General features: G+C 34.6%; 1 protein-coding gene across 5 annotated transcripts in view; it reads right to left on the minus strand.

Annotated features, from left to right (window-relative positions):
- Cdh9 (cadherin 9) overlaps window positions 1-14338 on the minus strand; it is a 129971-nt gene that overhangs the window by 4736 nt on the left and 110897 nt on the right. For all 5 annotated transcript variants that reach the window (XM_052743081.1, XM_052743079.1, XM_052743080.1 and 2 more), the window contains 5 exons: window positions 13776-14029; window positions 2819-2955; window positions 2229-2350; window positions 1060-1177; window positions 501-752 (listed from right to left, as the gene is read on the minus strand). In XM_052743081.1, the coding sequence (XP_052599041.1) occupies window positions 501-752; window positions 1060-1177; window positions 2229-2350; window positions 2819-2955; window positions 13776-14029 (883 nt within the window). The remainder of the gene's footprint in view (window positions 1-500; window positions 753-1059; window positions 1178-2228; window positions 2351-2818; window positions 2956-13775; window positions 14030-14338) is intronic.

Genomic DNA, 14338 nt, shown 5'->3' on the forward strand with positions numbered 1-14338 from the left:
CCCAGAGCCCCACTAACCAGCTAGTATAGTAAACCTGTGAGATCCAGGTTTTGTGAGATATCCAGTGTCAACAAACAAGGTGGAAAGCAGTGGACAACAGTACCTGATATTGACCTTAGGGCTCCACACATGACTGTATGTTTGTGCGTGTGACCTGTATAGAAGTGAGCACGGGCATGCATCCACAAAGGAAAGGGTTACACCTGTTTTTTAGCCGTTGAACAGATTTGATAGGATCAAATAAGTCATTCAACCAAGTCCTGAATCTGTGGCCATATTGCCTTCATGCTATGATTGTGTAACCCTTGTGCTGTTACACCTTTGTTTTGCTGCTTTAGACAACTAGTCCTTTTTCCCACAAACAAAAATGGGGGGGGGTATACTTTATTCATTACGAATAATTTTAGTAAACTGATAAATATGTACGATTTCATGCACAATGCCTGGGCACTGGAGAAGAAGACCTGGGAGCGAGGAGGATGGAAAGACATGTAGCTTACTGAGCAGGATGAGGACGCAAAGCAGGATCGCAATGAGGGCTCCTGTGCTCAGGCCAGCAGCAAGCATCAGGGCCTCGGCGTTGCAGGACTGCATGTTTCCTTGCTTATCACATGCGCACACGCGGATAGTGAGTGTGCCAGTGCTGCTTTGAATAGGGTAATCATTGTCAAAGATTAAAACTGGCAGGAGGTAGGTGTTCATTTTGGTGCGGCTGTACCCATCTTTTCGAGTTATGATTCCTGCTGTGTTATCTGAAGAGGAAAAAAAAGCAAGATTGTTAGAAAAAAATCTTCATACACATTTCCCTCTCTCCTTTCTCTCCTTTCTTCGGGTCCCTTCCCACATTCTTCCTTTCTGTGGTTTATTGAGATATGCTCTCATGTAGCCCAGGCTAGCCTCAACCCCTTATCTAGAGAATGTCCTTGAGTTCCTTGATGTTCCTGAGATCACTTCCAAGGTGCAGGAATGACAGAAGAAGCCACAAGGCCTTGATTCATGTTCAATTTCGATTCTTCACCGTAATAATTGACACTTTATAGCTTTATAGATGTCTTTTACCTTTATTGTCTACAATTGTGAAGTTTGGGTTGAGAGGAAATTCTGGCACTGGCTCAAAGAAGAACTTGTGTCCTCGGGGAGGGTCATCTTTGTCCATGACACTTATTGTTTGAATCAACTGAAATCGAAATATATTCATTAACTTAAATCTGGCAAATAGAAACAAAGCTTAGTTCATTTAAGATATTTTAAATAGCTATGATTTGCTGGGGTGATGCTGCTGTTTATATTTTGATTTAACTAGTAATTTGAACATATATATATATATAGTTTTCAGAAAAACACATCAAAGGTGTTTTATGGATCTATTGTTTTAATTTAAACTAAGATAACATTTAGTCAATAAGGAAAATTATCTCTGAAGTAAAGTTTATTGGGTACTTTAGTGAATCATTTTCTACTTCCTGGTAGGGATGGACTCAAACATTCCACTTTAATGGAAATTGATTAATTCAATTCATAATCTGTTTTGCCATTTTTCTAAAACCCTAATCTTTCACACTGTTTTATATGTACTTGATTATGATTTTGTTGCTTCACTAGAAATTGTTTTCTTAAGGAAGAAAACATAGAATGAGCCCCTCAAAAAAGCAAAATTTGGTATTAAAATATAATAAAATTGAAGTTTCACAATCACAGAAAATAATTAGATTGAGCCATAGTCTTCTGTGCTACTAAATGTAGCAAAACATGAACAAGGAAGCAATTACAACTCGATATTAAAATAGAAATATTGAAAACATATCAATGTTTATTTAAAATGTATTCTTAAAACATTAGTAAATATAACTCAATACTAGCTAAATTATAACTCAATGTGAGAGAATTTGGACATGCTATAAATATATTTATTTTTCTATATTCATGTTAAAAATTGTTTTTGTAAGTTACATTTTAAAAATCATTGTGAGTTCTTTGGTGAGCGTACATAAAAGAAATATAGCCGGGCGGTGGTGGCGCACGCCTTTAATCCCAGCACTTGGGAGGCAGAGGCAGGCGGATCTCTGTGAGTTCGAGGCCAGCCTGTTCTATCCAGGAAAGGCGCAAAGCTACACAGAGAAACCCTGTCTCGAAAAAAAAAAAAAAAATAACAGTACAACAAAATGTAATGCAAGCAAAGCATGCCTTACCAAAGATACATTTATAAAGTTTATAATAACTTTATTTACCTGCCCAGATTTTGCATTTTCACAAACAAATGTTTCATAGTACATGGCAAATTCCGGAGCATGATCATTTATATCAAGAATTCTGATGAAGACAGGAATTTGGCTACTTTGTTTTGGATTATCTGCAACAGAAACTTCATGTAAAGTTTCAATGCCATTTATAAAGGAAGCTGTAAAGCCACATTCAGCATTAGTAATTTAGTGACTGATCAATTCCCTATATTCTCTAGCTCATTTGAATGGCTGGCAAATATCTCACCTTCATTACTTGGTCCAAAAATAAAGCATAATAAAAAAGGAAAATATAATGGAGGATAAGAAAGTAAAATAGACAACATCTACAAGCTCATGAATGATTTTTATGAGGCTAGATGCAATTCAAATCCATCACTACTTGTAAAAGAATATAAAACATTTAAAATGAACTATTTGTTACCTTCAAATAAAAATAAAGTACAAACATCCTCTGATTCATTCTTTTCTTAGATACTGACAGTATTACAATAATTTCACAAAAGATTCTATTTTTTTTTTGTCATTTACTTACTACTTGGGTGAAAACCATTTAGCTGGATATACCCCCAACTTACTTATCTCTGTGGCTGTAATTGTGATATTGTGCCACGGGGATGATTCCCTGTCCAGGGGCTTCAGAGTGAAGATAGAGCCATTTTCTGAGTGAATACTGAAAACCCGGTCCATATCAGTATGTCGGTCAACAGAGTATCTGAGAGGAAAAAGATCTGTAAATTCAGACCTCTCTGAAATCAACTACATTTTTTCTCTATTTCCTAAAGTTATAGGAAGTTCTCATATTGATAGGAAAAAAATGAGTTGTAAGGTGGTGCCACCTTTTCTGCATTTTTATCCCAATGGGATCATTATGGAAATAGTTTGAGGCTCTAATCATTCCATTATGACCGCCATGTTTGTGAGTGTGTTTGGAGCCGTTACTTATACTCATGGGTAGTTGTGTAAGCCTTAGGAAAAGTATTACGTGCTTTTTGATTGACTTATTTTATCACAACCCAGTATTAAATTTGTTATAGAATAAATAGTCCTATTAAACATGATGGTCAATAACAGTTAGTACATTAAAAATTATTTTTGTGTGGACAGTAAAAGAAAGAACAAGAAAGTAGGAACCACGTAACCATCACCAGGTACACTGCCCATATTTCTACCTGTCTCCTTAACGACACTTAAAGGAACTTGTGTTCTGCTTATGAAGTACTATATATTTTATTGTCGTTGTCTTTTGTTTATTTTTCATTTTTGTTTTCTTGTTTGTGTGTTTGTTTTCAGACAGGATTTCAAGTAGCCGAGGATGGCTGCTCACTATTTAGCCCAGACCATCCTTTAATACTTGGTCTTGCTGCCATCACCTTAAAAATATTGGGATTAATTTTTGAAGCATGTCTGTGTATACAGCCCAGGTTGACATTCAACTTGAATTTCTCCTACCCTATCCTCAGCAATCCTGGCACTGAAGTCACAGGCAGGCAATAGAGCAGTTGTTTGGGTTTTTGTCATCATGTATGTGTGACCATGGATATTGTTATAGGAAGTATAAAATTGTATAGAAACTTGAAGTAAATTCAGTTCTTTTAAGGATTTTTAAAAAAATTTTATGTGCATGTATGTTAATGCACTGCATGCATGCTTGGCAATTGTAGAAGCCCGAAGAGGGGTCTGGATCCCTGTGTATAGGAGTTACTGAAAATTAAAAGCATCCGGGTTGATGCTAAGAATCAAACCCAGGTCCTCTGGAGGAAGAGTGATCTTAACCGTTAAGGCATCTCTTTATACCAGTAAATTCAATTCTTGAATTTAATTTTGCCATTTTAATGCCATGTATGAAAGTACTTGTTAAATTTATTTTGACTATAAGTTATAAAGTAATTATCTCAGTGTTTTTTTGCTATTGCCTCATTATCGTTTATAAGCCTTTTAGAAATCTGAATAGCTTCATCTGAGGGGAAAAAATGTTAAAAAATTACATAGTTGCATATTCGTTTATTTGCTTTATTCATTTTGTTTGTTTTCGTGTGGTTTTGAGACAGTCTCACGGAGCTTGGGTTTCCCTTGAACTCTCCGTGTAGCCGAGGTAGACCATGGAATTCCTATATTCCTAACTCTTATCTCCAAGTTCTAGAATTACAAGTGTACCTCTAGACCTAGAAAATCCTCCCTTCTCATGAATGCAAGAATCATCTCAGTCAACAATATTAGGACCTTTAAAGGACAGTTCAAAGAATGATAGCTTTATCTAACACTGGTTGTGTCAATTTTTTTTTCCAAATTTTCTGTGACTCCCTTAATTTTATCAAGTGGTATTAAAATAACTTGAAAGATTAAAAACATTTCTGTGAGATGGAGAAATAAATCAAAATAGTATAACAATATATTGAATAAAGTGCAATTCACAACTCTGACCTGAAAATTTGTCTCTTCCTTGGTGGGACAGGCCTATAGCTAACCATTATCTAATTCTGTCAAAAAAGGTCTTGTAACTTTCTCCACTGCTTGTTATGAAGGTCATAAAAAAAAAAACAAACAAAACACTTTTGTTCCCAATAGCTTTCCCCTGGAGATTAATATAAGGGCTCTCCTTTGAAATAAATAATAAAGAATAATTCTAATATTACAAAAGTCACGAATCAACACACTTGTAGTTTATGGGGGATCAAAAGCAGTTCTGAGCACATGCCAGACCTCCACTTCAGTTTAACCTTGAATGGCAATACTTTTCAGGTTATGGATTCAGGAAGGAGAATCACTTTGACAATTTAGACATATGCTAACTTTTTTTCATCAACAGTGCAAACTTTCTGGTCTATATCTAAACATTGCCCTCAGCAAAATGATGCCCCATGATTTATTAAAGTCCTGAGATAATGTCTTTTACACAGCATCCATGTTCTCTTTTCAACACAGAATTGTTGAATTAATAATAACATTCTGAGTTACCAATTAAAAAGAAATACATTGAATTACTGCAAATGAACAGAAAAAAATGTGTTAAACACTTAACATAGAAGTCATTTCTGTGTCCCTGAAATTGGTTTATAAAATCAATACTATTTTATTGACTTTCCCTCATTGAATTTTGAACAATTATCTGAGACAGACCACTGGCATAAACTTTTGTGGGGATGCTTCCTGCAGAGAAAGGAACCACATATTGGGTGACATATAAAAATCAAGAAGTTCACAGGATAATTCACTTGTAGAATCTGAGCTCAAAATTTATGTTTTTATTTTATGTTGTGTAATAAAACATTAAACACATTAAAATTCCTGTTTTTTTTCCTAAGACACATCTAAATAGATACCCCAATCATACATCAAACAGCTAAGTGTTGTTTTATTGTGTTTAATTCTAGGTCATCTTATCAATGACTAGGTCAGTGTAGCCAGAATATGAATTTATTTTCTTCTTCCTAAGCTAATTTTTTCAAGAAATATGTTTCTTACAAATATATGCAGTGAAAATTTTACTTTCACTGTTAAAATGGATGTTTACTATATAATGAAACTATAGTTTCACAAGAAAATAATAAAAGCAATTTACAGAGATTAATAAGTTTAATTTCAGACTAGTATTATTATTTACAGATAGAGAGTGTCTCCATGCATCCCTGGCTACCCGAATACCTTCTGTGTAGTCCAAAATGTCCTCATAGTGGTGATCCTCAAATCATGGCCTTCTATGTCTCAGGATTAAGGGTTCCACCACCATATCTGGATAGATTTTTTTTCACAACACAGTAAAATGAAATCTGAGAAGTCCTCCATGTATTGATGTTACCATGGATTCAGTACAGTTCAAGTTGGACCATGTATCCTTTACTGAAGCTTAACTCAATCCCTTGCCAATAAATTTGTTTTGCTAGTTACTTTTAATTGAAAGCAACTGAATTTCTTCTAAAAAAATCTTTGAACTTTAAAAATGTTGAACATAAAATAGGTGTGAATGAGGCAAGATGTTCTCTCAAAATGCAAAAAATGATAAGCAACCTTATAATTTGAGAGATCCATAGTAACAGAGGTGGCAATAGCTGTTAACTGTGGCAGTAAATTCATATGGAAGGTGGCATTTGTATTAAGCTAACACATTTTTTTCTTTTTCTTTTTGTACCTAATTCACTTTATATCCTAACTTGTATTACCAAGCCCAAGCTATCTTTTGATGCCTTTCAGACTTATACACTTTACACATCTTTAGTGAGTTTCTTTTCTGAATTTGTTAACAAGGAAAACTATAACTATAACTATCTAGTCTTCAACTCCCTCAGAGACCCAAGAAGGAAATAATATTGCCTAAGTAAGCAGGAAGTGCAAGCAAGTGACTTCCAAAAAAATGTGAGAAATGACAGAAACAGCTGGCTGCCTGAGGTGACTGTCCAAGCTAATAGTTTTGATAAACAGATTTTCTGTGTGGTCGATGAAAAGTAGTTCCCCAAGTTTTCCTTTAGAATGCGTTTCTCATGTTGATTTTATCCTTTCTCTTTTGGGGGATACTTCTTTAGACCATACTTCTTTAATCCTTGTTTATTTATTGCTGATTTATCTTCCCACTATCATTGCATATCTAAAGATGGTCTCATTGCATGCTGCATTGTAATGGATTTTGCTGCCTTTTCATTGTATTTCCAGGTACAGCATTACATGTTCGCAGGTTTGGTGATACAATGGATAGAACATCATAATTCTTGAAAATTTCAGTGAAACTACATCTCATCCCCTAACCCCAAACCTGAATTTGGAGAAGAACTGGAAACTTAAAAACATATCTGGTGGGGCTGGAGAGATGGCTCAGAGGTTAAGAACACTGGCTGTTCTTCCAGAGGTCCTGAGTTCAATTCCCAGCAACCATATGGTGGCTCACAACCATCTGTAATGAGACCTGGCTCCCTCTTCTGGCCTGCAGGGATGCATGCAAACAGAACACTGTATGCATAATAAATAAATAAATCTTTAATATATAAATAAATAATATATAAATAAATCTATAATACATATATATATGGCATCATTCTATACAGTGAAGAAAGGGTGAACTCTTACTTTACTGTCAATATTTTAAACCAAAAATATCCCTTTCAAATTGTATGTTATATGTTACCATATTTAGGAAAGACATATGCAAATATTCAAAAATTATGAAGGTTCATGAATAATGTATTAAACATATTATAGTGCATTGTAATACAGAAAAATTTACGAACATATTTAGAGATAGAAAATCATGATTAACAATATAAATGTATTAATAATGAATTAATTGTTTAGAATGTAGCAGAAATCTACATTATTTTATTGAAAACCAGCATTTAATAGAAAAGTAAAAATAACACCTATAACGGTTAGGTGGAGAATCACATATTTTTTATTTACTATAAATATTATTTCCTCCAAAGCAGTGTTTCTCAACCTTCCTAATGCTGCAACCCTTTAATACAGTTCTTCACATTGTGGTGACCCCCAACTATAAAAATATTTTCATTGCTTCCTCATAATTGAAATTTTGCTACTATTAAAATATGTGTTTGGGTGGCCTTAGGTGACCCCTGGGAAAGAATGGTCCAAAATCACAAAAGGTACATGACCTACAGGTTGAGAACCTCTGATCAAAGCCAATTTTTATAATGCAGAAAATAAGGAATATAACCAAGCATAATTTTTCCAGGTTCTCTCAGTTAGATGGGAGGATTCAACTTATTGTATTTTTATAATTGTTAATAGCCAATTCAAACAATGATCAAACCAAGAAACTTTGCTTGTGAATGCAAGTAAGTATAAATATATCTTAATGTTTAAGAAATAAAATATTTAAAGATGCCAATAAAAATGAATAAATATGCAACTTGTGATATTTTTTATGTGGGAATACCACTCAGTTGTCTGTGGTAGAGATCTTTCCTAGCATTACTATATCTCCCCAAGAGAAACAGTTCTCAAGCTCAACATAAAATGAATTCATTTTATACAGATGAGTGCATAGTAGCCATGTACTTCCCAAGAAAAAGGTGTAATTTACATGTATTAATAAGAGGCAAGCAAAAGTTTGCTTAAGTATTTGGTTATACTCAGAGAAAGGTTAAAAAGAGGCACTAAAAAAGAAACATTAAGACTCTTTTTGGAATAACAGTGGTTATTTCATACTGCTGGTCATACAGCAGTGGTTATAGACATACTCCTGAACAAAGTGCAGAAAGTAAGTGACCGTTGAATGGGGTTCAGTCCTAAATGCAGCATCACCTTCCCTCTCCCAGTTGCTCAGAGAACATCAATGAAGAAAGGGTGGGAAGATTATAAGAGCAAAGACTGATACACAACTGTCTTTTGGACATGACCAGATCATAGCACACATGAACTGGCAGCTCTGTGGTTGTCTATGCAGGGTATGCAGAAGATCAACCCAATTGACATTTCTGTATAAACTGGAGATATAGTTCCAGAGCTATTGGAGTTGATGGCTTCTGAAGGAGGCAGAGTCAGCTGTGTTTAAGTGTGTGGTCCCTGGTAGGATGTTCTAGTGTGCGTGGGTCTAAACAATGCTCATATGTATGAACATCACTAATTGAACTTCTGGTTTACAAAAGAAAGATGGAGAACATGAAGTTGTATGTGAATATGATGCAGATATATGGGGACACACAAACATACATACATACATACACACACAAACACATATATGTAATTGTAAAAACAATACCTAATAATATCTGATAAAAAAAGAACAAAATTTTTAGGATAAAAAGATGATCATGAATATGGTGATGTTTTCACTTCTCAAAATATGATAATATTTAAAAATTCATATTTTTTTTCAGATTTGTCTTCTTTATAGTAGGTCAGTTATACGTCAAGGAAGCTGTTAAATACTAACAGAAATAAAAGTTTTTCTGGGTCTAGAAAGATGGCTCAGAAGTTAAGAGCCCTGGCTATCTATCTTTCAGAGGACTGAGGTTCATTTTCTAGCACCCACATAGTGGCTCACAATGTCAATAATCCCAAATCCAGGGCATCCAACAACCTCTTCTGGCCTCTGTGGGCACCTTGTATACATGTGGTCCACAGATGTGAACAAAAACACATGACCCACACACATAACATAAAAATATGTATTTTATTTTTATTCTGTCATAATAATTATTATAATTAACATAGTTATAACCATCACTACATATTATAATTATGTAATTTTAACATATTGTAAACTGAGACTGTACACAGAAAAAATCATTTCAAACAATTTCTGGTTCAGAGCAAGAGTACAATAATATTAACTTATTGTATGGGAAAAGAGACAAAACATTTTAATTGACTGATGTGTCATGGAATCACAGCAGCACAACTAACAGACCATGAATTTTGTTGGGTGTCCATAACTCATTGATAAGGTGCAGAAGTTTCTTCTGAAAGGAATTTTGAAATAAAAGAGTACAATGAGATTTCTGATTTAAATAAACACACAATTTGGGGAACCTGGAAGAGCAATCAGCACCTCTTGTGGCATTTTGCAAAATTCCAGCATGGAAATGCAGTAGATAAATAAGGACCCATGGTAATTTTCGGATGTGATCTCATTCAAAATCAGTAAAGTTCAAAGGGGCCAACAATAAGATGATTCATAACATTCTAATGGAGAATAATCTTTTACAAGTTATATTATCCTTCATTACACATAATAAGTATAAGATCTGTAGCATAAACAGTGGGCACAATAAAAGGTAAGGAGAAGGACATCACAAAAATTGACTTTTAGTTTCAGGAGTTGACAAAAGCTATCCAGAGGGAAAAAAATCTTACGTGTTTGAACACACCATTATGAGAACACCTACCTTAAAAACAATGGATATTGACAAGTTGAAAAACTATATGAAAATCTCATGCTAAAAACTGAAGAAAAGGGAAAATGTACAGAACACTTTTTAAATATTTTATATTTTATGTATGCGTGTTTTGTTAGCATGCATATCTCTGCACCATGTGTGTATCTGGTGCCTACTGGGGACAGAATGGGGTATCAGATCCCCAAAATGGAAGTTATGGATGGTTGTGAGCTGCCATGTGGGTCCTGAAAATAAAACCATGGGCCTCTGCAGGAGCTACCATGCATTCAACTCCTCAGTCTTCTTTCCAGCTTTGAACACTTCATTAAAATCATTGCTATTAGTGGTATCTGTAAATATGTTAACATTTACAGTTATTTCTAACCTTGTAAATACCCTTATCTGGTTCCATGTATATATACACACACATATATTTACACTTATGAGTTCAGGTCAAAACAAAAATGGATAATTATGCATTTCAGCATTTAAAAAAATAAAGAAGCTTTAAATTTATTTTTAGTTTTCAAAAAATTTCCACTCAACAGAGCAATGTCCCAAGACATATAATCATTTGAATAAAATAAAGATCATCATTTTTTATTGTTTCTTCCTTTGCTCTTTGATATTATAATACAATCACACCCTGTGAAGGGAGAAAATTCCTTTCTTCCCTTCAAAACATCCCACATATCCCTACTAGCTCTCATTCCAATTCATGGCTTCTTTTCCATTAATTGTTGTTGCATATGTGTGTCTATATACAGATAGTTTTTCTAAACATTTCACTGTTTTGTACATGATGCTGTAAGCACATTTATATTGATCACAGTGAAATTAGCCCTTCATGTTATATAAGAAGTTTTGCTTTAAAGCATATAGGTGTATAGACTGCATATTTAGGTGATACATATTTTCACAGTAAAATAATATGTGATAGGTACTGTGTCATACATTTCTCAAAAACTGAAGGTTTCCTTTTCATTCCAGTTAATCTAAAACTGGTCAATAACTTACATAACTGATGATAAAAACTAAACGAAAATAGAAGAAAAAATCACAAAAAATGCTGATGATGGTGTGGGAAAATACAGTCCTTATCACATTGCAGGTGGGAAATGGCCAGTACAACCTTTATGGAAGTCAACACAGAAGTTCTAAAAATAAAATGTAAATAGGCACTGGAGAGATGGCTCATCAACTAAGAGTGAATACTGCTTTTGCAGAGGGCCCAGATTTATTTCACAGGACCAAAGTTAAAGGGCTTATAAATGCTTATTATTCTAGCTCTAAGGGATCTTCTGACTTCACAGGGCATATCAAACATGAGTGCATACACAAACATAGACACATACATATGTGTCATTAAAAGTAATGAAAAATCCTTATAAAGATTATAAAAATCCATATAAAGAACCAAGTAAAAGAGAACTATCATATGACTCATTATTCCTGGGTATATACTCAAAGTATTCTTAATCAACATACACAAAGATACTTTCACACTCACACTTATGTCTGCACTACTAATAACAGGCAGAATACGAAACTAGTGTAGATGACCATAAACAGATAAATGGATAGTGAAGATGTGGTATACATAAAACATGGAATTTTATGCTGCTATCAAGTTTTATGCTGCTCATGACATTTGTGCAAAAGTGGATTCAACTAAAAGGCATTATGTAGAGCAAAATATTCTAGACTCAAAATGACAAACACTTCATGTGTTATTTTTTATGTGAGATGTAAATATAAAAGAATGTGGTGTGTGTGTGTGTGTGTGTGTGTGTGTGTGTGTGTGTGCATTTATATAGGCATATTTGTAGGTCACAAGACTGTAAAGGAGATCATATAGATGCTGACTCTCCAGAAACAGGTAATCTCAACTAATTGGTTATTGGTCTCCTCCTCTGCTGAAGTCACCTTCTGATGAACATTTATAGAAACACAAGTATCTTCACATATTCACCCATTTGGAGAGATCTATCCATATATTTCTTTCCCAAATGTCTTTCCAACCAACTTTACAATTAAGCATTTTCAAAGTCTCTGACCATCCAGGCAATCCATTGACTACAGCCCATGAATCAGTGAACAATCACACATTTCTTGCCATCTCTCCATCCAAACAAAATGTATGACCATGTATACTCCCAGAAGGTCTGCCCACTGAGAAGATTCCCTTTTGCCAGTGTCTGTCAGAGTTGTTCCAGAAAAGGACTATAGTTGTCCACTTCTGGGTGGTGCCTGCATAACATGCAGAACCATCAGTAAAATGGGCCTTAGTCTTTGCTTCTTCAGTCAACCAATCATGGGTCATACCTTATGAGGCTATAGGTGCATGCATGGCAAACACGGGACCTATTTGAGACGGTATCAAGTCCTCTGAGTATATATGTTATGGCTTTTAGCTTGGTGTTCTTGTGGGACTGTCAACAGTGAGATTGGGTGTATCTCTGACTCTTTTGCCTGATTTAATGACACTTTCCCCATTGGAATGCCTTGCCCAGTATCAATATAAGGGCTTTTGTCTTGTCTTATTGTATCTTGTTTTATCCTGTTTAGCCGTAGTCTCTTGGAGGCCTCCTCTTTTTGAAGAGGAAATGGAGGGGTAGTGGATCTAGGAAAGAAGGAAGGTATGGGGGGTGGAGCTGGGAGAAAGAGAAGGAGAGAAAAATGTGGCCAGAATGCATGGTACAAGACAAGAATCTATTAAAAAGAAAGAAAGAAAAAGAATACTTTTACATTTGGTTAGATTAATTATCCATACTCTGATATGCATATATGTTACCAACTCCAAAGTGTTGCTATTTCCTGTTCACTTGGTCAGCCAGCATTATCTCATCAATATAGTGGGTCACTGTGATATTTTATGGAAGGGACATATTATCAAGATTGCTTCAAACTAAGTTATAAGATAGTTAATATATCCTTGGGGTAAAACTATAAAGGCATATTGCTGGCCTTACCAACTGAAAGAAAATTGCTTCTGGTGGTCTTTACAGCCAGGAGCAGAGAGAAAAGCATTTGCTAAATCAATAGCTATATATCATGCCCCAGAAGATGTGTTAATCTGCTGAAGTTACAACACCACTTCTGGTACAGCACCTACAAGTATTGAAGTCAGTACTTGATGGATATTTTTATAGTTACTTGTCATTCTTCATGATCAATCTGTCTACTGCCTTGGCCAGACAGGAGAGTGAAAAGGGGATATAGTGGGAACCACCACCCTGCATCTTCCAAGTCCTTGATAGGCACACTGATTTCTGCTGTTATTGAAACCATTGTATTTTTAAATATGTTTATTACATAATTTAAATATATACATTTATTTGATTTAATGTAGAGAGGCAATGGGCTTATCACACTAACAATTAAAAGATTAAAATCTGTGGCCAAGTCTGAAATTGATATCCTGTCTATGTTTTTAGAAACTAGTTTTTTTTTGCCATGCTGTAATTATTCAAATGCTCAGAGACTCAGTATTATCACTCTTGGTAAAGTATTATAATGGCGTCTACCTTGTGGGGCTGCAAGACTCAAGTGGTTTCCCATGCCTGGAGCAATCAGAAGAGGACAGAAGTTAGAATGGATCTTTGGGAGGTGTTTACTGCTGTGAATCTCCACACATGATTACACAACAAAAGTAAGTCTTGAAATGGATTGTATGTTTAAACAAACACGTTTTTCAAGTACTTACTTTATTATGTTGTTCATAGAATCTGGGTCATATGCAGTGACTTGTCCAATGATGCTTCCCTCCTTCACATCTTCATCCACTTCCATCAAGTAGGAAAGCTTACTGAACACGGGGGGCTCATCTACATCTTCCACAGATATCTTAACCATGGCTGAGTCTTTGAAAGGTCCAAGGTGTAAGAATCGAGGATCTGGGTGGGTATTACTTGCATCCACTCTTAATGTATATAACATTTTCTTTTCAAAATCTAAATTCTGAGTTTAAAAAGAGTAAAAAATGTTAGGATACTTTGGAAGACATAGCAATCATACTATATGAATTTTTAATAATCCTTTAAAATCTTAATGTCAACTGTGGCTAAGTCACTACACCAATTATTAATAATTTTAGCCAATGAAATGGCTTATTTGCTTTTTATTTATACAATATAACTAAAATGGAATGTATAATAAGATTAATGTCCTTTAGGTAATTCACTTCAAATTTCCTAGGCACAGTTAAATAAAGTATTATCCAAATAAATACTGATTAAATAATAGCATTATAAAAGTTAAATATCATTA

Source organism: Peromyscus californicus, unplaced genomic scaffold (genome assembly GCF_007827085.1).
Source record: "Peromyscus californicus insignis strain IS unplaced genomic scaffold, ASM782708v3 Scaffold_18__1_contigs__length_77618521, whole genome shotgun sequence".
Taxonomy (NCBI): domain Eukaryota; kingdom Metazoa; phylum Chordata; class Mammalia; order Rodentia; family Cricetidae; genus Peromyscus; species Peromyscus californicus.